The sequence below is a fragment of the Marmota monax genome, unplaced genomic scaffold (assembly GCF_021218885.2).
Source record: "Marmota monax isolate L192 unplaced genomic scaffold, Marmota_monax_Labrador192_F-V1.1 WCK01_AAM20220418_F8-fsc00035, whole genome shotgun sequence".
Taxonomy (NCBI): Eukaryota; Metazoa; Chordata; class Mammalia; order Rodentia; family Sciuridae; genus Marmota; species Marmota monax.
The window spans coordinates 9,121,879-9,149,680 of NW_026691961.1; the positions used below are offsets into that span (position 1 = coordinate 9,121,879).

A 27,802-nucleotide genomic window follows, 5' to 3' on the forward strand; every position below is an offset into this window, starting at 1 on the left:
TGTCTCTGGTATGTTGATGGGCAGCCTCCTGCCACTCCCTGCCCACTTGTGATCCCAGCTTCCCCAGGCCTGGGGCAGGGGGAGGAGACAGGTGCTGCTTCCCAGCCTCCTACCTACAGCTGCCTTTGGAAGGCTGAGAGAACCAGGAGCCTCAGGTTGGGCTGAGAAGCCTCAGCTTTTCATGGAGGTGAAGACAGTACTGACCAGGCAGCAAGAGAGGCTGGGCCAGGAATGGGACTGGTCTTTACTGTCGTGCTGCCTGTTCCAAGAGGATGTGGCTCAAGAAGGCAGATACTGGGTGACCTAGTTTCTGGGAAGGTGGAGACAAGAACAAGCCTGGACCATGGGTGTGGCTGTCCCTCTACCACAATCCTGAGACTGCCTTGGGGGGGCTATCAGGGGCTTTGGGGATGTTTTGGGACAGACCTGGGCACTAGAACTTGCTCAATGTGGGTTCTTTCTCTTGCCCTCTGGGGGGTCTCCATGAGAATGGGAGTCAGGAGTTGTAGCATCCACTCCCTGGAGGGGGTGGGGCTCAGTTATAGCCCAGCCCCTTCCTGAACCAGGGCCTCAAATAGTAGCCAGTGCCCTGGGGCCAGAGCCAGTTGTCAACCAAGACCGGGCAAGTCTGTCCAGGGCCAGCCACAGGCCCCCAGAAGGAACCTGTATCCCTCCTTGGACCAGGACCCCTGAGCCTCTGACACTGCCTCTTATCCACATCCAGGTAAGTTTTGAGGCTGAGTTGAACTGGGGACTGGGTGGGAATGGCATCCTGACTTGGGACCTCAGTTTCTCCATTCGGTGGGAGACTGGTCATGGGGCTAAGAACCCATTCTGAGGAGACCTGGAAAGTGCAATAGAATGTGCTTTTGCTCAGGCCAGTGCTGGGTCACAGACCCCTCCTGGACCATAGCTGGGTGAGGATTGGTGTTGCTGGCCCATTCCATCTGTCCTTTCCAGCCCACCTCCCTGGTGCCATGGGCAGGCCCCGGGTCCTGCTGGCAATGCTCTGGGCACTGTGGGCCATAGGGGCAGCAGCGCTGCGCATTGGAGCCTTCAACATCCAGAGCTTTGGTGACAGCAAAGTGTCTGACCCAGCCTGTGGCAGCATCATCGCGCAGGTGAGGCTTGGGGGCTGGGGGCGGGGCTGCAGCTGGGCTTTGTGGGCCAGTCCTTGGGGTTGCTCACAACTCTGCATCCGCGGTCTCCTCCGCCAGATCCTGGCTGGTTACCACATCATGCTGGTACAGGAGGTGCGTGACCCGGACCTGAGCGCAGTGTCAGCGCTCATGGAGCAGATCAACAGGTGCAGTGGGCAGGGTCTAGCGCCATGACCCCTTGCTGCGAGGACAGGCTTCATGCCTTGACCTGGGGCCTGGCATATCTCTCCACAGCGTGTCAAAGCATGAATACAGCTTCATGAGCAGCCAGCCTCTGGGTCGGGACCAGTACAAGGAAATGTACCTGTTCATCTACAGGTGTGCCTGTGGGCTGCAGGGAGGGGGCGTGCGGGGCCAAGATGGCCGGCTCAGTGGACCGCCGGTTCTCTGCCCCCAGGAAAGACAAAGTGTCGGTTGTGGACACTTACCAGTACCCGGACCCCGAGGACGCCTTCAGCCGCGAACCTTTCGTGGTCAAGTTCTCGGTCCCCGCCACCGGTGAGGCCAGCCCCGCCCCTACTCCCATCCCATCCTGTCCCCTCCCGCCCTAACACCGCCCCGCCCCCACAGCTGTCAAGGAGCTGGTGTTGATTCCACTGCACGCTGCGCCACACCAGGCAGTGGCAGAGATCGACGCCCTTTACGACGTGTACCTGGACCTGATTGACAAGTGGGGCACCGACGTAAGCCTCGCGCCCTGCCCCGCGTCCCGTAGGCGAGCTCTGGGAGTCTGGGCCTGCGGGCATGCAGCTCAGACCCAGCTTGGTGGCGCCCGCAGGACATGGTTTTCCTGGGCGATTTCAATGCGGACTGCAACTACGTACGGGCACAGGACTGGGCGGCCATCCGACTGCGCAGCAGTGAGGTCTTCAAGTGGCTCATCCCGGACAGCGCTGACACCACGGTGGGCAACTCCGACTGTGCCTATGACCGCATCGTGGTGTGCGGCGCCCACTTGCGCAGGAGCCTGAAGCCTCAGTCAGCCTCGGTGCATGACTTCCAGGAAGAGTTTGGCCTGGACCAGGCCCAGGTCGGTGCGGGCAGGGGCAGTTCCCATCCCTGGGCTTGGAAGAGCCTGGCATACATGGTTGCAAGGGCCTGCCAGTCTGTTCCTGCTTCAGACAGACGGTTTACAGTTACCACTTCCCACCCTACAAGGGCACTCACAGTCAAGGATCCCTAGACCTTCAGGGTGTGCCTCCCATCCCCAGTCTGGGAATAGCCTCAGGGGAGGACACCCAGGTGGCTCCAATTCAGGGGAGGGGGACAAGAAACAAGCTGCCTAGCAGGATGGCTGAAGTTCTGTCCCCTTTTCTTTCAGGCTCTTGCCATCAGTGACCATTTTCCAGTGGAGGTGACCCTCAAGTCCCACTGACAGCCCTGTGGCTAGGCTAGGGCACATCACCTGCAGACTTGGTAGCACTGTGGATCATTTGGGGTAGCAGGAGAATGAACGCAGGGAAGGGTCAGCTGGGTGTGAAAGGGTGGCACAGTCACATTACAGTACTACTCAGAGCCTCAGTGTCCCATCTGTAAGAAGGGCTAACACCACCTACCTCAGAGCGTTGTTGTGAGGAGTACCCTCCAAAGGTGCCTAGCTAGTGCCTGGAACATGTCTGGGTAATAAACAAGCCACTGGGCCAGGACCACACTTGGGCTGACTCTGAGGCCTCTGTCTCTTTTTAGGACTTAGCCCTTCTTCGTTGCAAGCCTTGGCCCTACAACCTGGTTAGGTCCATGATCTCTGGCCTCTTAGGGAACAGGGACAGCTTGGCCTGCCCAAGTCATGTCCTCATGGAAACTGGCCACCTCCAAACCATGCTGGCAGGGAAGTCAGCTCAAGGAAGTTCCCTCCTCTTTGTGCAAACTGCAAAAACCCACACTGTGAGCACAGCTGGGCCCTCTAAGAGTAGAGCTCTCCCCATCTTGCCGTCGGGAGCCTTATCAGAACCAGAAGCCCTGTTTCACCCCATGTTACAGGGGAGACTCAGGAAGCTGGTCCCATGCTCTAGCCAGTCAGCTCCCCTGCAACTTTTGGGAGCCCTTGAGGATGGGCTGGTTGCTTGGGGCTAAGGTCCTGCCCAAGGAACACACACCTCACCTGTGCACAGCCTGTGTAGGTCCTCGGAGTCCTGGACTAGCAGGGACCTGGAGGATGGGGGCCTGTGTGGGACAAGCATCACCTCAGGAGCAGATGAGCAGCTCCAAGAGCAGGGCTGGAGGCTCCTGGTGTTGGGACACTTCATTCTGGCAGGACTGGGGGATGTAACTGAATTGTATGGCAGGGGAATCTTTCATCTCAAGATGAAAGATTGGAGAATTAGGAAAATTCTAAAGATGTGGACCTTGGCAGCACCACATGCCTCAGAATAAGCCATGCTTCCCTTGTCCCTCCCAAGTTTGTCCAGACCCTCCATCCAAATGAACAAGCATGGTGGCCAAGAGCTTTTCTCCAGTGGTCTTGTGGGTCACTGGGGTCTGAGACTACCTAGCTTTGAAGGTCTCCAACAAGCAGGCAGCCAAAGGTCAGGAATGGGACAATGTGAAGACTTTATTCAGTTTTCCTTTGGGAAAAGGGACACTCAGTGTGACCTTGTCCAGGGCCCTGAGCAGCCTACCTGTCATTCAGTTCTAAAGTATAGATCCTATCTGCCTACCTGGCAGAAACATGGCCATCGGTGGTGATGGGGCCTTGAGACTCAGGGCTACAAGGAGCAGGACTTTCTGTCTAAGATGAGGAAAACAAAAGCTAAGAGGACTTTTAAAATAAAAAATACCTTGTTTAAAATCCCTTTGGGACCACTAGGCCCCCCACAGGGCACAAATGACCAAGTGGCAGCCTCACCCTAGCCTCTCTTTTGTTTGAGTTTTTCTAAGTACACCTGCAGGGATTTCTGGATGGAGTCTCTGGAAATGAAGCTGATAAAGTTCTGGAGGTCAGCCTCGCGCTGTTTGATCATGTGGTCCACCGTGGCCTTTCGCATCATGATCTTGGTCAGCTGTCGAGCGTAGTCTAAAGAAAATGGGATCCCCTGTGAAAACCCATTTTTGGAGATAGTGGGATAATTCCCAATCTTTCTATGAGTGTTCAAATGGAAACTCTTCTAGAGAACTTAGAAAACGCAGATGAGCTGAGCATGGTGGCACATGCATGTAATTCCATTGGCTTGGGAGGCTGAGACAGGAGGATTACAGGTTCAAAGCCAGCTTCAGTAACTTAGAAAGGCCCTAAGCAACAGAGAAACTCTGTCTCAAAAAATAAAAAAAGGGACAGAGATATGGCTCAATGGTTAAGTGCCTTTGTGTTCAATCCCTGGCACTGCCCCCGCCCCCCAAAATAAATAGAAGGAAGTCACCTGTTTCCACTGATTTCTCCAAAACACAATTAGGATGATATTATAAAAGTTGCTTTTTAGCCTGTTATTTTCACAGAATTTTACTATTGAGAATATTTTCCATGTCACTAAATATTCATTGTTTGTTCCTATTGGGAGGTGGCAAACTGGCTTCCCAAGAGACGGGGGGCCCCCACTGGCTCTAGAGATATGAATGGTCTTTACATTTTTAAATAGTAGGAAAAAAAAAGAAAGGATATCATATGATGACAGAAGAAGAATGAGATACTCATTTTTGTGTCCTGCACTTCACTGGAACATAGCTGCAGCCACCAGCTCCTGCTCCCTGGGGTGCCCTCCTGCTGCAGGGCCACTTGACAGGGCCTGTGGCCTCTCACGCTGACCAACAGCCTGGCTCTTCACGGACAAGGTCTATGGTCCCTGCTCTGTATCATGGTTGAGGTGACCAACCCTATTTCTATAAACAGACTGGGAGATTGTCTTTGTAGTGGACTGAAGAGCAGTGGGACCCCCAAAAGACTGCTCAAGTCCTGACCCCCACTCCAGAACCTGCGAAGTGACCTTACTGCCCAAGTTCCAACCCCACTCCAGAACCTGCCAAGTGACCTTACTGCCCAAGTTCCAACCCCACTCCAGAACCTGCCAAGTGACCTTACTGCCCAAGACCTGACCCCATTCCAGAATGTGCGAAGTAACCTTCATGGAAAAAACCCTCTGCAGCTATAAATGAGATGAGACCCAAAGGCTGGGGTGTGGCCCAGGGGTACAGGCTTGTGAGACCTGGGTTCCACCCCCAGCACTGCAAAAATAAATAAAGATGAGATCATCCTGGATACAGAGAAGGCCCTAATCTGATGGCAGGTGCCCTGAGGGGAGAGAGGAAGATCTGAGACATGGGGGACAAGGCCACATGAGGAAGTAGGCAGACTGGAGCAATGCAGCCACAGCTGAGGAATGCCTGCAGCCACCTGCCTGTCCAGCTGCTGGTAGAGCTCTGATGGCACTTTGATTTTGGACCTCGTCTCTAGGATCATGAGAGTAAATTTTCTGTGGCTTCAAGCCAGTTAGACGGTCCTGTGTCATGGCAGCCCCAGGGCACCAACACAGCCTGCTGTTGTGAGCAGCCCTGCACACGTTCAGGACATTCACAGAGCTGACCTCACCAGATGGGTCGTCTGGGGGGAGGAGAAGGTAGAGGGAGGGTGCTGCAGTCCTGCTCGGCTCCCCTTGCTCCTCACCTGGAATGGCCATCCACTGGCTCATCACCGAGAGTGCTGTGCTCTGCACCTGATCCTCAGGCACCACCTGGTCCACCATACCCACCTGGAGGGCCTCTGCTGGTGGGAAAAGCAGCCCCAGCTGTAGAGCACGCTCTGAGGCTCGGTGCCCGATGGTATTCATCAGGATGTCTTTGAACCTGGAATGCAGATGCCTGCTTACTCTGGGGCTCCAAGGAGGGTGTGTTCAGTCCAGGGTCAAGTAGTGTGGGAACAGTCCTGGCCTTACCAGAAAGGGGCTATGATGCCAATCAGGGTCTCGTTTAGTCCTATGACGTACTTGGGGTTGTCCGCCAGTATGCGGTAGTCGCAGGCAAGGGACATCAAGCAGCCTCCAGCGGGGGAGGCTCCCTGCAGGGAGAGGCCAGACAGTGAGGGCTCTGGAGGTGCTGCTGTCCCAACAGTCCCCTAGGGGGCCAGGGCCCAAGGATGCCCCAGGATACCCCAGGAAGGGCCTGGGGGTGGGCATGAGCTCACAGGGTACCCCAGCACCCCCTCCTTGGGTGCTGCATCAACAATCTGCCTTGAAAGTGCATGATGGAGAGAAGAAACTGGCCCTTTAGGGCTCAGTAGCAAGGGTTTCTGCAGGGGCTCAGGTTTTCAGGGGCCAGAAAAACACTTGTTAACTTCTTGTTGTTGGTACTGGAGATGAACCAAGGGCCTCGCACTGAACCCAGTCTAGCACTCTACTACTCACCTACACCCCCAGCCTCTTTTATTTTGAGACAGTCTTGTTAAGTTTCCCAAGTTGGCCTCAAACTTTTGAACCTCCTGCCTCAGCCTCTCAAATAGCTGGTGATTACAGGCTTGTGCCACCATGCCCTGCTAGAAAAATCACTCTTCCTAAACCTCTGGTTAGGAAAATAAGTGGCTTTCCCCAGGAACCCCAAATTTATACTATGCCACCAGCATCTCTTCCCTCCCTTTACTCCCTCTCCCTCCTGCTGGGTGATCTCAGCCATCCCCTGGAGCACAATGATTCCTGAAGATGACCCTGTCCCCTTCTGCAGCCTCTTGTCTTCCCCAAGACTGGCTGAACAATGTTTCCAAAATGTAGATTTGGCCCACTACTCCCTCCAGACCCAGCCTGCAGCGGGTGGGTCTTTTTTTTTCTTTCTTTCTTTTCTTTCTTGCTTTAAGATACACTTTTTTTATACCTTTATTTTATTTATTTATTTATTGTTTTATGTGGTGCTGAGGATCCAACCCAGGGCCTCAAATGTGCTAGGTGAACGCTCTACTGCTGAGCCACTACCCTAGCCCTGGGTGGGTCTTTTTCCATTTCTGGCCCAGGTGGTATTGGCCCCCCACCCTAGGTTGGTCCCAAAGAGCCACAGATGACCCTGTGGGGTGGGTACACTCACATTGATGGCGGCAACCAGCACCAGGTTGGATGGGTACAGCCTTAGCCACAACTCCTGCACAGCCTTCCAGTACTCAGCGTAGTGGGCTGGGTTCTTCCCGCACATCTCTGTCAGGTCCAGGCCAGCTGAGAAGATGCCAGGACGGTCCTGGGGGGAGTGGCCAGGGCCTAGATGTGATGCTCAAGGTGGCAGGATGCTGCCCGCAAAGAGCCTAGACCTCCCCCTGACCCAGCTTCCACTTCTCAGTTTCAAACTGGAAAAGACAGAACAGGGGTCTGGCACTGCCTCAGAGACATGGACCTACCAGCTCTCTGCAGGTGTGTGCACACACTTGTGTATATCTTGGCACACATGCTCTCTGCATGTCTGTGCACGACTCTGTGCACACCTGTGTGTTCACCTCCCCAGGCCAAGTTCTCTGTCATTCAGACTGAAGAACTCAGGTAGAGTAAGGGCTCCTGACAGACCCTGGAGGGGGTACATGTTTTTGTTTACCTCCAAAGTATCAAATGAGGCCCAAGAAGTGCTGGGGGTAGAATAATCTAGAAGGCATCTGCAGTGGAGGTCCCAACACAGCTACCCAGGAGTGGAAGAGAAGTTCCTGGCTGGACAGTAGCGTGCATCAGGGTCTGCACCGAATCCTGCATTTGGTCAAGGATTTGGGGTAAACCCACACCTGGTGCTCCTCTGAGGCCTCAGCACTTCCTCTCTATGGGCTGGAGCTTCTGGCTTCTGGGGTGGAAGACTTGTTATGGGGCATACCCACCCCACCCAAACTCCCAGGAGCACAGCTGGACAAGTGTCTGCCCTGTGCCATGTGTAAGACATAGAGGTATGAAGGAAAGTGGCCACACGGTGTGGAGCGAGCCCCCTCAACAGGTAGACATGTATCGTGTGTGCATGATACGCCTGGGCTGATCTGCTTCTGTTCCCATTCCACTTCTGTAACTTAAAAAGAGCCAACAAAGACGAAAAGATTAGTGACTGATACACTAATCAACTGCTTCTACTGGGGAATAGGTATACGGGAACCCTCAAGACAACCCCTGTGCTGGCTGCAGAAGACAGCAGAGGGGACAAGGCAGAAGGGATGACAACCATTTGGCAGGATAAAAAACAAAACAAAAACAACCAATATCCTTGAATGTGGCCTTATGTGGAAACAGGTCTTTTTTTTTTTTTTTTTAACAGAGGTTTATTTAGGAAAGTAGATACACAGTCAAAGGAGAAAAGGGGCCATCAAGAGAGGCACCTTTGGGGTGGAGCAAGGAACACACATTCTCTCCAGAGGAAGAGAAACAGGGTCTTTAAGATACTGTCAAGTTATGAGGAGGCCAGACAGGATTAGGGTGGGTCTTAAATCCAATGACAGGCATCCTCATAAGAAGAGGGACATTTGGACACACAGAGAAAGAGGCTATGTGAAGACAGGAGAGATCAGAGTAACACTACCCCAAGTCAGGGAACCTAGGAGCCACTAAGAGCTAGGAGAGAGGCAAAGGATTATCTCGGGGAGCCTCCAGAGAAAACCAGCCCTGCTGGCACTGCGATTCTGAATTACTGGCCTTTGGAACCTTGAAGGTAAATTCCTATTGCTTATGTCACCTCAGGGCAGCCACAGGACACTGACAGGCCATTCCATGATCATTAGCCGAGTGCCCACTTTGGGCCCGGACTTGTGCTATGCACACACCACAAATGCACTGGCTGTGCAGGGAGAGATGGCGGCCCCTGCCCAGCACAATGACTTTGGGAATGGGGAGGCAGCAGGCACAGCACACAGCACCCACTCTTTGCATGGATCAGGTCTTGGTAAGGTGCAGCTCTCCTATTTTGTTTGGAAGGTCCTACATTTGGTGACAGGGCACTCTCTCATTTTTAGAGCACAATAAAGACAATGTCTTTTGAATAACCAATTAAAAAAAAAAAAAAAAAAGACAATGTCATGCTGACATGACATATGGAATGGGGCTACTTCAGGGGTCATCCAGGTGAAAGGTTCCTGTGCAGGTCATCTGCAATTGTTGGAAAGCTGGTAGGGGGAGGCTTCCTTCCATACTGGGCCTGGAACCCAGGGCACTCTACTACGTCCCCAGTCCTTCTGAGAAGGGCCTCACTACATTCCTGAAGCTGGATGTGAACACATGAACTTCCTTCTTCAGCCTCCTGAGGAGTTAGGGTCGCTGGCGAGCGGCACTACATCCAGGTGCTCTTTGGAGTTTCCAGAGGCTCACACTCTGCCTCATGAGTGAGTCCTGCACAGAGCACAGGGCACCTCTCCTCACAGCCAGAGGGAGCCTTCACTTTGCAGCTCCACTCCACAGGGGCACGTCAGGCCAGCCCAGAGACCTTCATAGGCCTGTCCTTGGTGGTGATCTTTCCCCTGCAAGAGGATGCCTGGCCCTTTGGGGCTGTGACAACAGTGGCCACGACCAGGACTACCTGAGGGCTTAAGAAGGCAGGTACCTGCCAGGCTATCTGCTTCCTGAACCTTTCCCAACCACAGGGAAAAGAAGTCCAATGGCTGCTGGCCTGGGCCCTGCACCACAGTGCATTAGCTTTGGAGGACACTTGTGCTGTATGCCTCTTCATTTGAAAGGTGGCCCCAGTGGTTCCATGCTCTGACTCCCAGTCCTGGCACCAAGCAGGGACATGACATCCCTCATTAAGGTCCCCAGTGCAGCCAGAGGTCAGGCCTCAGTGGACTGTCACAACCACTACACATGCTCCTCTCATGGGCTCCTACCACCCCTCCTGGCCTTAGTGACAGTTTCCATGGATGCCATTCCTGAGTCATCTGTGTATACACTTGGAGACAATGCTGAGCTTCCCTCAAGGATTCAGATGGAAAAAGTTTGTCCATGGGGCTGGGGCTGTAGCTCAGTGGTAGAGCTCTTGCCTACCATGTGTGAGGCCCTGGGTTCGATCCTCAGCACCACATAAAAATAATAAATGAAAAAGTTTGTCCTGAGAGTGTGACCTGAGACCCACCAAAGGTAATAGGTGGCTCTCAGGATTCATGTGCCAGTGGCCTGGTCCGAGGCATCCAGGAGCCTGCCACCAAGTTAGCTCAGAGTTGCTTCCCCATGAGGCAGCCTAAGCATGAGGCTTCCCCTTCTGAAATCTCTCGTCCTCACATGGTTCTGGCCCTGGTTGCTGAGCACCATGGCTCCCCAGCTCTGCCACTGCGTGAGTGGCCTATCCTGTCTTCAGAAGACGCCCTGCCTGGGCACACTGTCGTCATGGTATCTGTGCTCCCTGGAGACTTCAGCCTCTTCCAGATTCCCCTGGGCCCAGAGGACATGGGCCCTGGACAAGTACCTACCGATGTTATGATGACGCCGCGGAAGGTCTTGTCGTTCTCCAGCTTCTCCAGGCTGATGACGAACTCTGTCAGAAGCTCCAGGCTGAGACTGTTCACCGGGGGGTTCCTCAGCTTCATCACAGCAACCCCTGGAAGAACAAGGAAGAGGAGCCTTACACCCAGCACCAGCAGAAACCAACAGGCTCCACCCTTGGCCCAGCCACGGGGAGCCTCATGGTCTGAGGTTTTAAAAACAGGTGAGCCAGTGTCTGGGGCTGTGGCTCAGTGGTAAAGCACTTGCCTAGCACGTGTGAGGCATTGGGTTCAATTCTTAGCACCACATAAAAACAAATAAAATAAAGGTGTTATGTCCATATACTATTAAAAAAAAAATTAAAAACAAGTGAGCCAGGCCCCATGACACATGCCTGTAATCCTGGGCAGGCTCAACATTTTCCATCCTCCTGCCTCAGCCTCCAGAGTAGCTAGTATCTTTGGCATGCACAACCATGGTTAGCTCATTAATGTCTGAACTTGAGGAACGTGCCACTGTGTGGGAAGAGCACACCTGGCTTATTCTTGGCTGACAGATGCTTGGGTTGTTCCCTTTTTTGGTTATTAAACAATGCAGTGATGAACATGTATGCACACATTTTCTTTAAAAATGCCTATTTTCACTTCTCTTGGATATATGCCTCGACGTGAAATTGCTGGATCACATTGGAAATTCTGCCAAACAAAGCTGTAGTTGTTGTTTGCAGTATTGGGGATTGAACCCAGAGGCGCTTTACCACTAAGCTACATCCCAGCCCTTTCATTGAGATAGGGTCTCACTAAGCTGCTTAGGGCCTTGCTAAAGTGCTGAGGCTGGTCTGGAACTTGCAATCCTTCTGCCTTGGCCTCCCAAGTGGCTGGGATCATGCCTGGCTGCACTGGTATTTCATATATGAACAAGACCTCAAGTCCCCTGCATACTGTCATCAGAACCCTTGAGGATGAAGGTGCTGGGAGCTGCCTCTTCTCCTTGGGTCCTGTGACAGGGAGAGACACATCCTGGATACCTGTGTCAGACATGGACAGACCAAATGTGTACTAAACATGAATGATGCATCTGGTCCTGAGGAAGGGAGAAGGGACAGTCCTCATCATCAGGACTACAGGCCCCATCCCTGCCATTCTCAGATTACTGTGTGCTACAGAGGTCAGGGACCCCAAGAAGTTGGGACTCAGGGTGGGAAAGGTGAGGATGTGAAGCATGGCCCTGCTAGTAACTTCCAGTCCCTGAGCTGGCTGATCAGGAGGCCCTGGGCCTGTGAAATGAAGCTCACTGTGGGCAGGCACCGAGTACCAGATGCTACCCTAGGATGAGCCCACAGTGCCTATGGCCCAGCTCTGGGGCATGACACCCTGGAGGTCCCCTTTCCATCTCCATCTGCCTTCCAGGCCCATCCTTGCCCAGAGTGTACACTCTGCAGGCTCATGTCAGGGTCCCTGGGGCCTCCGTGGCTTTGTGTGGCATGCTGCCTGCTGATGGTGTCGGGAGAGCTCCCTGACTCTGGGAAGGAAAAGTGCTGAGCAGAGACCCTTGGGGAAATCAGGGAGATGGGATACCCAGACATGTGGATGAGCCCCACAAAAGCAAGGTGGGGAGGTAGGAATTGGTCCCGTCTGTCCTACAGTAATGCCTGTACTGTTAAAATACCGTTTTGTCCTAACAAGCAATCCCCACACCATTTTTTAAATTTTTATTATTACTTTTTAAACATTTATTTTTTAGTTGTAGTTGGACACAATATCTTTATTTCACTTATTTATTTATTTTTTTAAAATATTTATTTTTAGGTGTAGATGGACACAACACAATGCCTTTTATTTTTATGTGGTGCTGAGGATCGAACCCGGGTCCCACCTGTGCTAGGCAAGTGCTCTACCGCTGAGCCCCAGCCCCAGCCCCTCACTTATTTATTTTTATGTGGTGCTGAGGATCGAACCCAGGGTCTCACATGTGTGAGGCGAGCACTCTACTGCTGAGCCCCAGCCCCAGCCCTCTACATCATTTTAACAGTTAAAAGTTGGGGGTTGGGATTGTGGCTCAGTGGTAGAGCATTTGCCTAGCATGTTTGAGGCACTGGGTTCGATTCTCAGCACCACATATAAATAAATAAATACATAAATTAAATAAAGGTCCATCAACAACTAAAAATATATATTAAAAAAAAAAACAAAACAAAACTTGGCATCTGCTTTCCTTTCATGAAGACCAACAAAAAACAACTTTAAAAAACAAAACTGTAAAAATACTGCCAGGAGCAGTGATGCACACCTGTAATCCCAACCACTCAGGATGCTGAGTCAGGATCATCACAGATTCAAAGACCAGCCTAAGTAACTCACTGTGACTATGTCTCAAAAAGGGCTGGAGAAAGGAGGATGGGGTCCCCTGGGTGGTCTCCCCACAGCCTAGCTTCAGAGCTGCTGTGGCTGAACTGTGTGTCCTTAAACAGACACGCTGAAGTCCTGTCAGCTGCTTCCTGTGCATGTGATCAGGAGGCCCTGGGCCTGTGAAATGAAGCTCACTGTGGGCAGGCACCAAGTACCAGATGCTACCCTAGGATGAGCTTTGAGGAAAGAGTGCTTTGCTGATGTCATTGGGATGTAAGCTAGGAGCAGGTCTTACTCGCCCTTGGTCCAACAGGACTGTGTCCCTGTAAGAGGAGAGACTTGGAGTAGACCACGGGAAAGCAGCAACTGCAGCGATGAGTCTGAAGCCAATGAACCAAGGACTGCAGCGGCACCAGGGGCCGGCAGGGGCAGGAAGATTCTTCCACCAAGCCCCCAGAGGGCGTTCGGTTTTGCTGCCACCTTAACTTTAAACTTCTCGACTCCATAACTGTGAGAATATTTCTTGTCACTTAAGTCTCTTAGTGTGTGGTACTTTGTACTTGCAGCCCCAGGACACAATGCAATCACTGTCTTCCAGGTGCCTAGCAGCCCTGGGCACACCTTGTCTTTGGGGACAACGTGCCTCAGGCTCCCAGAAGTGAGTGCACTCAGGCGTGAACCTGCTGGTGGGCACTGAGGTTCAGCCCCTTCACCTGATTTAAGGAAGCCCCACTCGAATGCAGACATGGCTCTCTGGCAAGGACTCCAGTTAGAAGTAAAGGTTTACCTCAAAACTAAAAATCTGTCCTGAAATCTAATCCAACACCATCCAGCTGCCTGTCATTTCCATTCTGGGCAGGAAGTAAGTGCCTCTTCATGTTCTGCCCCAAGCTTCCAGAACAGTGAGAGTCAATGAAGATCACCTCCTAGGGATCTGGGCCAGGACTCTGACCTTGTATGAAAGGACAGTGGGTCACAGCTCTCTGTGGCTGTTCTCACCAGCCTGTGCTGTATCTGCCCCGTTTGTACCTCATCAACATGCTTCATTCCCCCTTTTTCTTTTTTTCTAATAGCAAGTCCTGAGTCCTCCTGGAACACAGCCTTAGTTCCTTGAGGAGCGACAGAGAAATCTGAGAAACAGATGAGCAAGGAGAAACACTAGTGGGGGCTCAGGTCACATTCACCTAGGGACAGGGATTGAAATGTGGGGGTCAGATATCCTTACTCATCCTTGGGACATTGTGGCTGCAATGGCTCCAGTTACCTGTTCTCACCTCCTGCCCGAAGGGCAGGCCCTCAGAACTCCTGGAATAGCACACTCATTTAAGGAGCATTTCTCAATGAGGACTTCAGTCTCTGGTTTGTCAACACAGACTTTTCTCTGGGAATGGAAACTAAGTCTTGGTGGCAAATGGGCTCTTTTGGAGACTTGGATTTATGAGGAAGAGGTAATTATTATCCAGCTACAAGTGTACAAAAAAGAAAGAAGCACCCCAACCTTGGTTGGGAGGGAAGTTTCTGAAATGGACTCTGAGGTTGGGCAGGTTATTCAACACTGGAGGAAAAGGAAAAGAGGCCAAAGGTGAACATGAGCTAAAGAGATTTGGAAGAACTTAGCCATCACATGGTAAGTAAACACATAACCAAATTCCTGGCACAAAGTAGGTAACAGACAAATGCTTTTTGAATGACAGGCTCAACAGAATCTAGAATCAACTTCAATACGGCTCTTAAAAATTTTTTTTGTAGGGGTCAGTACTAGGGATTGAACCCAGGGGTGCTTAACTACGAAGCCCCATCCCCAGCCCTTTTTATTTTTTATGAAACATTTTTTTAGTTGTCAATGAACCCCTATCTATATGTGGTGCTGAGAATCAAACCCCGCACACACGCAAGGCAAGTGCTCCACCACTGAGCCATGACCCCTTCCCAGCCCTTTTTATTTTGAGACAGGGTCTCCTAAGTTGCTAGGGCCTTGCTAAATTGCTGAAGCTGGCCTCAAACTTCTGATCCTCCTGCCTCAGCCTCCTGAGCTGCTGGGATTACAGATGTGTGCCACACTTGGCTTAAAAATGTAAAAAAATATATATATATATAAATAGATAGATATCTATATATATATACATATACATATATATTTTTTGTTGTAGATGGAAAGAATACTTTTATTTATTTACATGTGGTCCGCTGAGGATTGAAACCAGTGTATCACATGTGCTAGGAAAGTACTCTGCCACTGAGTTATAGCCCAAGCCCCATTAAAAACATTTTTAAAGCAGGTTTGTCCCATTACTTTTTGCAAGTGTTTGCCCTGAAGGAAAAAGGAACCTTAGTATATCTACTTCTCATCTGGCTTTTCTGTTAGTAGGAACTGAGCCAGGCCTGGCTGACCTGTAACTCTTCTTCTTGTCACATTAAAACAAGGACATTGGTAGGCTCTCACATGGTGGCATGAGAAGGCACTTGGAGCTTATTATCTCTGTGCATCTAGAGATGGGCATCCCTTTAAATCTCCATAAGCTAGCAAACACAAGCACAATACCAGGACTGCTAGCCCTAGCTGCCCTAAGATATAGATCTTTGGGTGCTAGGGACTGAACCTAGGACCTTGAGGATGCTACAGTTTGTGCTGCATTTTTTTCAGAGGAAAGTAAATCTAAAATACCCCTGTTATGCAATGTTGTGGGAATGGCAAAATAGGCCAGAAGCTCTTCGTCCTTCAGGATGAATTCTGTTTGCAACCATTGAATGTGCAGCAAAAGGACTTTCACCAAGACTGAAAGAATCTCATTTATTTTCTGTGTCTGTGAGGTTCACATTAAGTCTCACTGCTTATTCTTTAGGATGTTCATTTTGAAGATTAATGAAGTTAAAAAGTAGGAGCTCCAAGGAAGCATTTTCCATTACGGAATCTTCTATTTAGTCTTTGAACTGAAAGAGTAAAATAAAAATGTACTAAAAAAAAAATTGTATCTGGTAACACCTCAGCCCCAGTTTCTTTTCTGGGGGGGAGGGGCGTTCCTGGGGATCTGAGGGGTGCTTACCACTGAGCTACCTCCCCAGCATTTTTTTGACATTTAAAAATGTATAATCTAGGGGCTAGGGGCTGTGGTTCAGCAGCAGAGCGCTCACCTAGCACGTGCGAGGCTCTGGGATAGATCCCGAGCACCAAATAAAAATAAATAAATAAAGGTACCGTGTCCAATTACAACTAAAAAAAAAAAAAAAAAGTTAAAATAATGTAAAATCCAGTGGTCTCACTATGTGCATAGTGCAGCTGCTGCTATCCATTCTAATAGTTTAAAATGTGCTTTTCTGCACTTTTTGTGATATATTCATCTGTCACAGAAATGGACCTTCTGCTGGACTCCAACCCAAGTCCCTCTTCTCCTCGCTAAGACAGCCCCAACGCGGGAGACCTGAACCAAGGTTGGGGGCACAGGCGCAGGGAACAGAGGCCTTGACCTGCAGGCGCTGGTTCAATGTGGGCGGGGCTGAAGGCCATCTTGGGCAGGAGGAGGTGGCTTCCCACAGAGATCCAGCAGTGCTGCAGCCCGTCCTGTGAAATTTTGTCAGTCTCTGCTCTGCGCCCCGCTCTACCTCCTCTGTAGAAGGAAAGCCTTTCTCTTTCAAAAGTGCTTTCTGTATCCTGCTGGAGTTTTCCAACGTGTTCTGACGCGGATACAGCGATTCCATTTGTAGCTCCTGGTTTTAATTAGCAAAGCGCTTGCCGCGTTTTGGCCAGATTGGAGTCGTAAGAAAAATGAAAATATTCTAAAACTCTTCCAGTCACTCTCAACTAATAGCTTAGCTAACAGCTCACATCCCCTGAACTTTAAAAATCGAGGGGCTGGGGATGTGGCTCAAGTGGTAGCGCGCTCGCCTGGCATGCGTGCGGCCCGGGTTCGATCCTCAGCACCACATACAAACAAAGATGTAGTATCCGCTGAAAACTAAAAAATAAATATTAAAAAAAAGAACTTAAAAAAAAAAATCGAAACGCTTTCGTCTTCATAACGAGCAAGACCACCTACCTCCTCGGTGGAGTGAGTTTTAAACAGAACACGAGCGCGCGCTGAGAAACCCGCCAGCGTGCGCGCCGGGCGACCTTTCAGCGAGGCACCCGGGGCACGGCGCAGGCTTGCTGCGCCCCGCCGCAGGTCGCCGGGCGGGGCGACCCGGGCCCTCCCGCTCGCTCACCTGTGGCCGCGTCCGGCTCCACCAGCACCCGGTGGTTCGCGAAGCGCCGAGCGCCGTCCCCGCCGCCGGCCATCGCCTGCGTGCGCCCGAGCCGGGCACCTGCGAACAAGTGCGGGGTCGGTGAGCGCTCCGTCCGCCCCGCCCCGGCCCCTAGCCCCACCAGTGGCACCAAGACCACCACCAATGGCACCCCCCCTGCCTCACGCACCCGCGTAGAGCAGGGCGCGCGCAGGGACGCGCCTTCCCACTACCAGCGCCATATTGAGTGGGCGCTGGGTCGCGGCGCTGGGTGCGGCCCAACCTCCCTGGCCAAGGCTCCTCCTCCCGCCGGCCCCGCCCCGCAGGCCCAGAGCTGGGCGGAGCTGGGCGCAGCGCGGGACACCAAGAGGGCCGACAGAGGCGGTCCTATCTGTGCGGGCAGCGCATGGCCTGGTAGTGTTGGGCGTGCTCAGTTTTGCTCCTCATTCCCTGAGAATCTCCATTTCTCCAGGTGACAAGAACCGATCGAGGTAAAGGAGGCTCTCCCATAGCTACTAATGCAGTAGAAACGCCCCTTTCCCGTCCCACACCCTCAGGAGCAACTAACACTCCAGGCTCTTCTGCAGGCTGGAAGCATTTGAAGGTGTCATTTGGGAACAAAACAAAGCTTTGGTTCTCATTTTGTCAGGCACTAGAGATCACCACTGAGACTTCTGGGTATTGAAGGACAGGCAGAGGCAGTGAAACCAGCATTCAATCTGCATTCTAATCCTAGGTTTATTCAATTCGTTTTCATCACTCTACACAACAAAGTACAAACACAACCTTATCTAAAATGCTACAAAGTTACAAAACTCAAAAACAAATTTTATAGTACTGACTGTACAATGAGGGAAAAAAAAAAAAGCAATATACACGTTGCCAAGGTATCCTGCAAGACCACCACCAATGGCAGTCAGAACAGGGGGCTCTGTAATGACCTTGCAGAGCTGGCTCTCAACTTGCTCACCAATTTGAGAGTAAGGGATATGTGGGGCAGAGGGGTGGAGACGAGATGGAAAGCCAGAACCATGTACAGCAATTAACAGGTGGGGGGACAACCCTAGAGGTTGGAAGAGAATTCAAGTGTGTGTGGGGGAGGCCAGGCCTAACAGGAATGGCAGGTTGGTCCCCTGCAGACATAGCACAGCATCAGCAAGGGCACTAACCAGGTTTGCCAGACTAGCTCAGGTCATCTCTGAAAAAGCTGAGCCACACTGCCACCTGGAAACTTGCTGATCCCTGCTGGCTCTGCCACTGAACAGACTTAGGAACAGGAATGGGTGAGCTCTCTAGCCAGAAAACTGCAGGGCCCCTCAATGGACATAGCCCTGAACCATGAGCACTTCTGCAGTCAGAATCTGCCTGCAGAGGAAAGGCCTCAACTGCTGCTTTTGAAGCCTGCCAAGTGAGGGAGTCTTTTCTGCTGACCCTCCTTCAGCTAGAAAAGTGACACAACTGAGCTGGGTGGAATATAAGGTATAGATGAGCTTCGGTGGCCCTATTTATCGGGAGGAATTTGAACTGGAGCGGCTTCTGTGGCGGCGGCGGCCTGGAGAGCGGGACCGCCTGCGCATGGGGGACCTGCGTCTTGGAGAGCGTGACCTGCAGTAAGAGAAAAAAATAAGTCAGACCATCAAAAGCAAAAGCCCCAGGAAGAAGTGCTGAGCAAAGCTGGCTTTTTCCTGGTTTTATTTATTTATTTAAGAGAGAGTGAGAGAAAATTTTAATATTTATTTTTTAGTTATCGGCGGACACAACATATCTTTGTTTTGTATGTAGTGCTGAGGATGCCAGGGGAGCGCGCTACCGCTTGAGCCACATCCCCAGCCCCCGGTTTTATTTTTTGACATTAGAAACTGTGGCCCTGTCAGGGGAATTACATCTGTACTAGTCCTCTGATCCCGAACTTCCTATCTTCTAACCCCTCCTCTTTTTTATATCTGGGAAAAGGAGAGGGCCTGCATCTGGTCTTAGGATTTAAAGCCTCTTGGGAAGGCCTTGTAGCTCACCAGACTCAGGATGTAGTCTTGGTGTACTCCCAGGACCTCTTCTGTCACTGTCACATACTGCAACTACCCTTCTCCTTTCCCTGTTAGGCTCCCAAGGCTCATGTCAACCTGCTCTCTTCTCCCTCAATAGCAGCAGAGGGTGGGCAACACTGAATAAAGGGCCTCAAAGTCAATTAAGTTTGTAAATCACACTGGCCCAACGGGTACAGTGAACCTTCAAATCGACCTACCTCCTCCTCATCCGTGGGGGTGACCTACGCCACATGGGAGGTGGCGGCAGCATTCTCCTGGGAGGGCTGAATCGCCTGGGGGGTGGCCTAGGCCAGGGGGCCAACACAGCAGTAGCAGTAATCTCCTGGCCATCAATTTGTCCTATTGAAAAAAGATAAAGTCATATAATTCCTAACAAGCACCTATCTTAGGCAAGGCACCAAGATGAATTGATACTCAAGCAAAGGGAAGGAAAGGAAAGAATTTATTGAGAAGTAAACCTCCAGAACTCATGTGATGGATTATCTGAGAGGTGGAATTCTAGTGGGGAACAGCATGAAAGAAGTCTCAGGAGATAACTGCACAGTGTGTGTACATACAATGGCACAAGAAGCAAGGGGAGGCAGCACAGCATGGAAGCACCAGAAGTGCAAAGGTAACTGAGATACAGATCTAGTAACCTCTGGCAACTGTCCCCACAGCTGGGGGTACCTGAGTCCACAAAGGCCTTAATATTATATTTATTTATTTATTTTAGTTGTAGATGGACACAATACCTTTATTTTATTTTATGTGGTGCTGAGGATCGAACCCAGTGCCTTCCACATGTGAGGCAAGCACTCTACCACTGATCAGAACCCCAGCCCACAAAAAGGCCTTTTAAAAAACAATTTTTTTTGTACTTGTAGATAGACAGAATGCCTTTATTTATTTTTATGTGGTGCTAAGGATGGAACATGTCAGGCAAGTGCTGTGCCACTGAGCTTCAGTCCCAGCCCCCAAAGGCCTTTTGTCTTCTCAGCTCCTACTTTGCAAGGTACCCAGGGGCTAACTCAGGACAGACTGACTTGTATTCATATTCAAGAGGCTTAAGTAAAGGATTTCACAGCACTGACTTTATAGTCAAAATATATGGGTTGAGGGCTGGGGATGTAGCTCAGTCGAGCCCCTGGGTTCAATCCCCAGTGTGCCCCCCCCCACACACTTTTTATGTGGGAATATTTAATTTCTGAGAATCACTTTCTATTTTCTAAACAGACAAATCTATTTCTGGCCAGCTGCCAGTAAAGGCCAACCCCTTCAAATCTCCTGGAGACATTGTGGACTTGCTCCATTTGATGATGTATAGCACAATTGGGGAACACACACAAAATCCTACCACAATCTTAAATTAGAATTTTTACAGTCATGCCTACCCTGGATGTCCAAGTCTCCGGAATTTCTAGCTAATTAGCAAGTGCTCAGACTCTATCCTGAGTTCCTAAAACATTTAAGAGGGACTTAAGTAAATTGAAAGAGAAGTTGGCTAAGTATCAAGGAGAATCTTCCTAATACTCAACCTCTATCAGTGCTCAAAGGCAATTACCATAAATAAATAGCCCTATTAAACTATCATGAAGTTTATCCCAGGATCCCAGGGGACTTGAGGTTCCAGGGCATTCAGACTTTTCCACATCCTGGCCTGCAGGCCCAGACAATACCGTGGGCTGCCTGTTCTCAGCCCTAGCTTCCCTATCACAGTAGTAGGAAGCTAGACAGACATGCCATCTTTCTTAAAATACTAACTTAAAGACAAAATAGAAATTGGTTACCCAGAACTATTTGTAAGTGTTCATAAAATTTAAAAACCACTCTGCTCAACACAACTACTTAACCTCAGAAATGCCAAAATGTTGGCAAAATAGAAAACGATTCTTAGAAATTAAAATATTCCCACATAAAAAGCCAAAAGTAGTGGGGTACACTAGGGATTGAATCCAGGGGCTCTACTGAGCTACATACCCAGCCCATAACCCCTATATTTTGAGACAGAGTCTTGCTAAGTTGCTTAGGGCTTTGCTAAATTGCTGAGGTTGGCTTTGAACCTGTGATCCTCCTGCCTCAGTTTTCCAAATTGCTGGGATTACAGGTGTGTGCCACTACCCTGGGCTCAAAAAATTAAATGTTTTCTTCATAAGAAAAGCTTCATTTGATCAAGTTTAACAGACTGAAAATCTCTTAAAAATGGCAACATATTCATAGTTGCTGAACACCCCCCAAAAGTTCATGAAATAGGTTTTTTTTGGTAAACATGCCCCCAATGAATCAAAGATGGGATCCTGAAGGAACTACAGTCAGATTTAAGTGCAGCTGGGTGGAAATCAGCCTGAAAGGTCCCTATTGGTAACAGGTCTCTGAGGACAGAAGCAGGAAGGTCAAAGCTGGTGGCAGAGTCACCTACCTCCATCCATGTGCTTCAGTGCCTTCTCAGCTTCATCTGGATTCTCAAACTCCACATATGCATAACCTTTGGATAGATGAGGATGCATCCTTTCCACAGGCATGTCAATCATTTTAATTTTTCCATAGGTAGAAAATATCTCCATGATGTGATCCTAGAGGGAAAGAAGGGTCATGCTCATGGGCTCACCGACCAATTATTTAATAAGAGCTGGAATTCACCACATACTTCAGCAGTGTAAAAACATTCTGCTCTCTGATAAAAGCTAGTCATTCTGGGATATCTCCTGGACACGTTTATTCAATGGAACTAACCACACCAGTATTCTGAAAGCCACCTGCTGCCACTGACCTGTCTATATCCCACTGCCCCTACCTCCCAACAGATCCATGATCTCACCTTGGTCACATTCCTGGTGAGTCTTCCAATATGCACTTTGGTAGGTTTAGGGGAAGGGCTCCGCCTTTTCCTTTCCTTTTCATCTCTTTTAGGTGGCTTAGATCTGAAAGATAACAGAAACAATTTCTGTCAAGCCAAAGTGTACTGGATTTGGGCTGTAGGTGTAACACAGTGGTCCAGCGTAAGCCTAGTTGGTGCAAGGCCCTGGATTTAGTACTCCACACTGCCTCCCCCAATCAACAACAAAGAACTGGACTCCCTTTGGTGGGATATTTACCTGCTTATGTAACAGTTTTTACAGGGAAGCCTCCTACCAGTTCATATAAGTTTTCCTTGTCTCAAATCCAATTAAGCTAGACTCTTTCTTTTTTTTCCTTTTTAAATATTTATTTTTTAGTAGTAGTTAGACATAACACCTTTATTTCACTTATTTATTTTTATGTGGTGCTGAGGATCGAACCCAGGGTCTCACAAGTGCGAGGCGAGTGCTCTACCACTGAACCACAACCCCTAAGCTAGACTCTTTCTAATGACCATAGTAAGGGTACAGCCCTGGTTTGGGGCACTCACTTGGAGCGGGAGCGCCGCCTGTTGTCGTGTCTGCGCCGAGAAGGGCTGGGAGATCCAGAGGAACTGCTGGAACTGGAGCTGCGGGATGTACTAGAGCTTCCCGAGCGGCTGGATGCAGAGGAAGAGCTGGAGCCACTACTTGAGCCTGTGCTGGTACTGGATCCTGAGCTGGAGGTGGAACTGGACCGAGACCTGAAGGCAAGGTGGAACAGTCAAGGTGACAATGAGTGGTAATCACATTTCTCCACAGCAAATTCCCTAGAAGTGGAAATTGCTGCCTGTGTCTTTTTGTCTCAACTATTTTTCCCAGTAGGGAAAATGTACCTTGCCCAGACAGGTCACGGTACTACGCAGTGACAGGAAATGCAGGGATGGGATACTTCACCTACACAGAAGCCTTCCTTACTAGGAGGTAAAGGAGAAATGTATCAAGCCAGAACAATCACCTTGGCTTGGGAAGGGGGCCTATGGATACACTCAGGCTGGTTTTCTTTTCTTTTTTAGTACGGGGGATTGAACCCAGGGGCCCTTAAACACCAAGCCACATCTGCAGACCTTTTTAAAATATTTATTTAGAGAAAGCATCTTGCTAAGATGCTGAAGCTGGCTTTAACTTGTGATCCTCCTGCCTCAGCCTTCTGAGCTACGAGGATCAGGCATGTGCCACAACACCTGGCTGGTTTTTTTTTTTTGATATGGAGGATTGAACCCAGCAGTGCTTTATAACTGAGTTTCATTCTCAGCCCTTTTAAGGTTGGCCTCAAACTCATGATCCTCCTATTTCAGCCTCCTGATTGCTGGAATTATAAGCGTGTGCCACCATGTCTTGCTTCAGGCTGGTTCTCAATTACTGAAAACTATCCATGTGAGGTACTACATGCTTTTAATCCCAGAGACACAAGAGGCTGAGACAGGAGGATCACAAAATTTGAGGCCAGCTTTAGCAACTCAACTACTGAAAAATAAGCTCTAGGCTAGAGCTGCTCAAACACAATTCTGAATAAGATACACTTATTCAGAAAAACATACCCTAAATGTCTCATTCCTCAGATCTTGCAGGAAACGGGATGGGGCACACACCCAAATACACCTTCTGTATATAACCAGAGCAGACTCCAAACCAGCATGCTATGATTTAGGATCTCTATAATAACTGGAGAGTATGGCTGCTTTCTAACTGTGGGTTCAGTGGGGAAGGAGGATTTGGCTATTGCAGCAGCCTCTGCCTCACCTGGTACTACTGCTTCCACTGGAAGCACTGCGCCTCTTCCGAGTCTTATCCCTGCCACGGTCCTTCTCGCTTGACTCCTTGGTGGTCCCTTTGTCTTTAGAGCGATCCTTGGACTTCTCATCAGAGCGGTCCTTGCGTTTGGTAGGAGAAGGAGCCCTAGGTGGTGAGGAAAAGTGTGAGATTGCATGTTCCTCTGATCAAACCCTGAAACAATAGCACAACCCAAAAGAGGGGTCCAAAAGGGCAAGAAATCCCATGTGATCACACAGCAAATGATCTGTGGATTAGGACACTCACTGTGGAATGCATAACATTTTCAATCTTCCCCTTTCTGAGGGTCCCTGGCAACGAGCACCCCCAAAGTAGCACTAGAAAAATCTTACAGAAGGATTACCTAGTGCTGGACTTTTTATTATTTTCTTTGACTCCTAGCAAGCTCTTCTTTTTCACTCCTGATAAATCCATTCTCCCCTTGAGGTGTTCAAAGCAGGAATGGCGGCCTCACTTATCTGAACTCTCACTTCTAACTTGAGTCTGAGAAACGATCCCTAATCGATTGCAATTTACGCCAAAGAGCAGCCTAATAACAAGATAAAAGGATTTAAATAAAGAGTGAACGAATTGGCAAGGCAACAAATCCACTTTGCAATAAAAAGTTGAGCATACGAGAAAGCAGCAAGGGAACACAGTAAGCATCAAGTGCCACAAATGGGAGCACTCAGGACAGTCCCCCTTTCTTCTTGGGGGATTCTCCATCCCTACAGGAGGCTCAGGTGGACAGTTACCTCAGCTTCTTAGGGAGATGGGGGTGGTGGCTGCACTCACCGCTATTATTTTAGAGGTCACAAAACACCAGTTTGATGACAAGCGCTCTAGTCCTTTCAAAACACTATAGCATCACATTAAGAGTTCAGAGTAGAGAAAGACCTAACTTGAATGTGGTTCTCCTGATAGGATCAGACCTCTTAATTTATTTCCTTTTGGGAGACATTGGATAATAATATGATTGGAGGCAAAAACTATTTCAAAAGTGACCAGCACAAGCAATGAACATTAACATCCAATTGGACAAAATATCCTACAGAATCATTAAAAAGCAGTTATTGCAAACACGGAACTTTTGTTAATGATCTACACTATTATGTGTGTTGACTGAGGTTATTAAGTAAGTCACAAGAAAGAAAAAGTGAGTGATGAGTAGCTAAACAATAAAGCAAATGTGGTCTAAATGTGACTTGCAGAATCTAGGACATGGTCATGTGGGCACAATTGAAATCCTTTCAATCTTTTGGATATATATACAAAAACGTTGGGGGAAAGAAGTAGACACTGGATTAGGTGAGAAACTGTATGCCACATAAGGGTTTAGCAAAGTACCTGGACTGCAGCAAGTGCTTGATAATGGTAACAGATTGATAAATCAAAACACTGCTTAGGATGGGGCAATAGCTCAGTTGGTAGAGTGCTCGTCTTGCATGCACAAGGCCCTGGGTTCAATCTTTAGCAACACACACACACAGAGAACCACACTGCTAATTCTTCATATGCCCTACTTTCCGAGGACTGATGCATTTTCAATTTTCCACGAGTGAGTTATAAGCAAAGGCCTCATTTCTCCTGCTTCGCTTCCCCCAAATCCCATAACTAGGGTGGACACAGCACACTTTTCTGGTACAGTTTTCACTTGTGCACAGGTGTTGGCTGTAAACTCCTTTCAAATTGCTCTGTCTTAAAACAATATACTATATATAACCAGCAGGCAGCACCTGATTAGATTAGTGTTCTTGGGCAATCAGTGGGTATAAACCAGTGGCTAAGAGCCTGTAATCAGCATGCCTAGGTTGTGCTGTGTAAATCTTGGGCAGGTTTTTTTTTTTTTTGGTACCAGGGATTGAACTCAGGGGCACTCAACCACTGAGCCACATCCCCAGCCCTGTTTTGTAATTTAGAGACAGGGTTTCACTGAGTTGTTTGGCCTCTTGCTTTCACTGAGGCTGGCTTTGAACTTGCGATCCTCCTGCCTCAGCCTCCAGAGACACTGGGATTACAGGTGTGTGCCAATGCGCCAGGCTTCTTTTTTGAGGTTTTTCATCAGCAATATGTTGATAATTACAGTTCCCACCTTAAAAAATTATCAAGGGCATTAACCAAATTAATCCATGAATCTTGACATGGCACTCAGGTTAGGAGCAGGAAATGTTAGCAAATTAGAAGAGCCATTTCTCCACATCTGGAGGTTCTTTCCCATATCCACTCTTAAACAAAAAAAAATTTTTTTGGGGGGGTCAAAGGACCTTTATTATTTATACGCAGTGCTGAGAATGGAACCCAGTACCTCACACATGCTACGCAAGTGCTCTACCACTAAGCCACAACCCCAGGCCCCCATATCCATTCTTGTCTCCAAAGTTACCCACATTTGGGAATAATCAACTGGGGTCTCTGAAGAGCCCCCTTTAGGATTACTTAGACCAGCACTGTCCAATAGAAAAAGTGTGAGCCATGAGTACAACCAGAAATTTCCTAAATAGGTGAAATTAATTAAAAGTATATTTAAACATAGCATGTCCAAAATATTACTTATGACCAATATAAAAATTTTCCTTTTTTCATAATAAGTCTTCGAGATCTGGTGGGTACTTTAACATTTTGGTTTGAGTTAGCTTTATTTCAAGTCCTCCACAGCCAATGGCTACCCCTTACTGGACAGCACAGATATAGAGTAGAGATCACAAACTTTGATTCCAGAGTCCCCCTCCCCCAAACATCTGGCTGAATGTACTCAGTGAAACAAGCACCACCGGTATTTGTAAGCACTCTAAAAAAAATTTAGAACCACAAGTAAGCGAAGGCTTTGCTGGGTGTGGCCGAGTGCTAGAAAGCAAAGGTTGAGGTTCTCTGTTCATACAAGTTCAGGTAACAGCTCAGGACCTTGGTTACCTTCCCCATCCTCCGGAAAGGTGCGCGTCCAACAGCCAGAGAGAGGAGAGAACAATTAGTTAAATCTCGAGCAGATGGTGTTTCAGCACAAATCTTCAGAGCACCCTCCCCGTGTAAAAGCACATTTCAGACACATGCGAAATAACAAAGGCAGAAAAAGCCTACTCCACGTACTTCCGCCGTCGACCTAACCTTCCCGCATCCTCCTTTGGGAGCTCGGTGCACAGTGGGCCGAACCCTCAAAGCCTAGCGCCGAGAAGGGTACACAGAGACTCAGTAAACGTTCTCGGAGTGAATATTTGAATTAACGTCTCCCAAAGGAGCCAGTGGCCTTCAGCACGTCCCACAAAGCAATTCCGCCCCGTGGCTTGGGCCCGACACGCCGACCTCGTTGGTTTCCTCGCCACTCCCCAGGCAAGGCCCAGCGTGGCGGGCTTGGGTCACCGGTTCGGCGGGAGGGCCCCTATCACAGAGGCCGCGCTCCCAGCCGCCCTGAGTTCGGCGGGCCTGGTTGGGCCGCCGACGACCGGACAAAACGGGGTTGCCCTTGCATCCGCTGCGGCCCCAACCACTTCCGGGCCACAACCTAGTCACCTCCCACTCCGCCCGCCCAGGGCTACACTCTTTTTCCCTGCATTCTGTGCCGCGCCGCCAGGCCGCTCCACACTGCAGGGCTGTGGAATAGGCCGGCTCCACGATGCACCCCTCTGGGCCTTGCAGGCGACCCCAGAAGCTCGGATGCAGTCGGATTCCACCCCAAACTTACATCTTCCCGCCGCCGCCACCTCCTTCTGCTCTCCTCAGCCGCTGAGGCCGGCGCCGCTATTTCGTCAGATTAAGGAGCGGGAAGGTACTGCCTTTCCGGCGCGCAGCGATGACGTAAACGTACCAGCCACTGGGCACGAACGGCAAAGTGTTTAAGGGCCATGGCTGTTTGTAGGTAGTGGCGCTGGAGGCGCTCATGGTTTTTTCGGCTTAGAGAACCTTTGGGGCTGCTCCCGGCTGTTTGCGCGCACTCTGGAGCGGACAGACCAGAGCCTCGCTGGCGCTTGGAGGGCCGCGGGGATGACTCGCGGGCCGGCGCGGCGGGAGTTAACATGGCGTGGCCCACCCTTCTCCTGCGCCTGCGCAGTGGCCGCGCGGCTCCGAGCCTGAGGT

General features: G+C 49.8%; 3 protein-coding genes across 6 annotated transcripts; 1 reads left to right on the top strand and 2 right to left on the bottom strand.

Annotated features, from left to right (window-relative positions):
• The first annotated feature begins 13 nt into the window (after nucleotides 1-13).
• Nucleotides 14-2,811, top strand: Dnase1l2 (deoxyribonuclease 1 like 2). Its single transcript, XM_046442897.2, has 7 exons — nucleotides 14-1,121; nucleotides 1,218-1,306; nucleotides 1,395-1,478; nucleotides 1,558-1,658; nucleotides 1,731-1,843; nucleotides 1,939-2,190; nucleotides 2,482-2,811. The coding sequence occupies exons 1-7, from the start codon at nucleotides 978-980 to the stop codon at nucleotides 2,533-2,535; spliced, it is 837 nt and encodes a 278-aa protein (XP_046298853.1). The 5' UTR covers nucleotides 14-977; the 3' UTR covers nucleotides 2,536-2,811.
• Nucleotides 2,812-3,693: 882 nt separating this feature from the next.
• Nucleotides 3,694-17,399, bottom strand: Eci1 (enoyl-CoA delta isomerase 1). Its single transcript, XM_046442885.2, has 7 exons — nucleotides 17,252-17,399; nucleotides 17,044-17,142; nucleotides 10,483-10,610; nucleotides 7,158-7,304; nucleotides 6,023-6,144; nucleotides 5,755-5,933; nucleotides 3,694-4,173 (listed from the first exon to the last, which is right to left on the bottom strand). Exons 1-7 carry the CDS (start codon nucleotides 17,301-17,303, stop codon nucleotides 4,007-4,009), a joined length of 894 nt encoding a protein of 297 aa, XP_046298841.1. The 5' UTR covers nucleotides 17,304-17,399; the 3' UTR covers nucleotides 3,694-4,006.
• Nucleotides 17,400-17,774: 375 nt separating this feature from the next.
• Nucleotides 17,775-27,537, bottom strand: Rnps1 (RNA binding protein with serine rich domain 1). 4 transcript variants are annotated; one of them, XM_046442909.2, is made up of 8 exons: nucleotides 27,411-27,537; nucleotides 24,099-24,284; nucleotides 23,705-23,860; nucleotides 22,474-22,665; nucleotides 21,904-22,006; nucleotides 21,505-21,658; nucleotides 19,304-19,445; nucleotides 17,775-18,666 (listed from the first exon to the last, which is right to left on the bottom strand). In XM_046442909.2, the coding sequence occupies exons 2-8, from the start codon at nucleotides 24,167-24,169 to the stop codon at nucleotides 18,567-18,569; spliced, it is 918 nt and encodes a 305-aa protein (XP_046298865.1). In that variant the 5' UTR covers nucleotides 24,170-24,284; nucleotides 27,411-27,537; the 3' UTR covers nucleotides 17,775-18,566. The 4 variants fall into 4 exon arrangements, with proteins under 4 accessions (XP_046298865.1, XP_046298868.1, XP_058435065.1 ...); XM_046442912.2 differs by lacking the exon at nucleotides 27,411-27,537 and adding an exon at nucleotides 26,819-27,376; XM_058579082.1 differs by lacking the exon at nucleotides 27,411-27,537 and adding an exon at nucleotides 26,636-26,652.
• Nucleotides 27,538-27,802: the final 265 nt, after the last annotated feature.

Bases quoted from the DNA above. Each gene is read 5' to 3' on its own strand.
- Dnase1l2 (XM_046442897.2), top strand. From the start codon at position 978: ATGGGCAGGCCCCGGGTCCTGCTGGCAATGCTCTGGGCACTGTGGGCC. The intron at 1,659-1,730 runs GTGAGGCCAGCC...CCGCCCCCACAG, and splicing joins GTTCTCGGTCCCCGCCACCG to CTGTCAAGGAGCTGGTGTTG. The intron at 2,191-2,481 runs GTCGGTGCGGGC...CTTTTCTTTCAG, and splicing joins TTGGCCTGGACCAGGCCCAG to GCTCTTGCCATCAGTGACCA.
- Eci1 (XM_046442885.2), bottom strand. From the start codon at position 17,303: ATGGCGCTGGTAGTGGGAAGGCGCGTCCCTGCGCGCGCCCTGCTCTAC. The intron at 17,143-17,251 runs GTGCGTGAGGCA...ACTTGTTCGCAG, and splicing joins GCGCGCCCTGCTCTACGCGG to GTGCCCGGCTCGGGCGCACG. The intron at 5,934-6,022 runs GTAAGGCCAGGA...TCTGCATTCCAG, and splicing joins GGCATCATAGCCCCTTTCTG to GTTCAAAGACATCCTGATGA.
- Rnps1 (XM_046442909.2), bottom strand. From the start codon at position 24,169: ATGGATTTATCAGGAGTGAAAAAGAAGAGCTTGCTAGGAGTCAAAGAA. The intron at 21,659-21,903 runs GTGAGATCATGG...CTTTCCCTCTAG, and splicing joins TCACCAGGAATGTGACCAAG to GATCACATCATGGAGATATT. The intron at 18,667-19,303 runs GTAGGTCGATTT...CTCTTACTGCAG, and splicing joins CCCCCACGGATGAGGAGGAG to GTCACGCTCTCCAAGACGCA.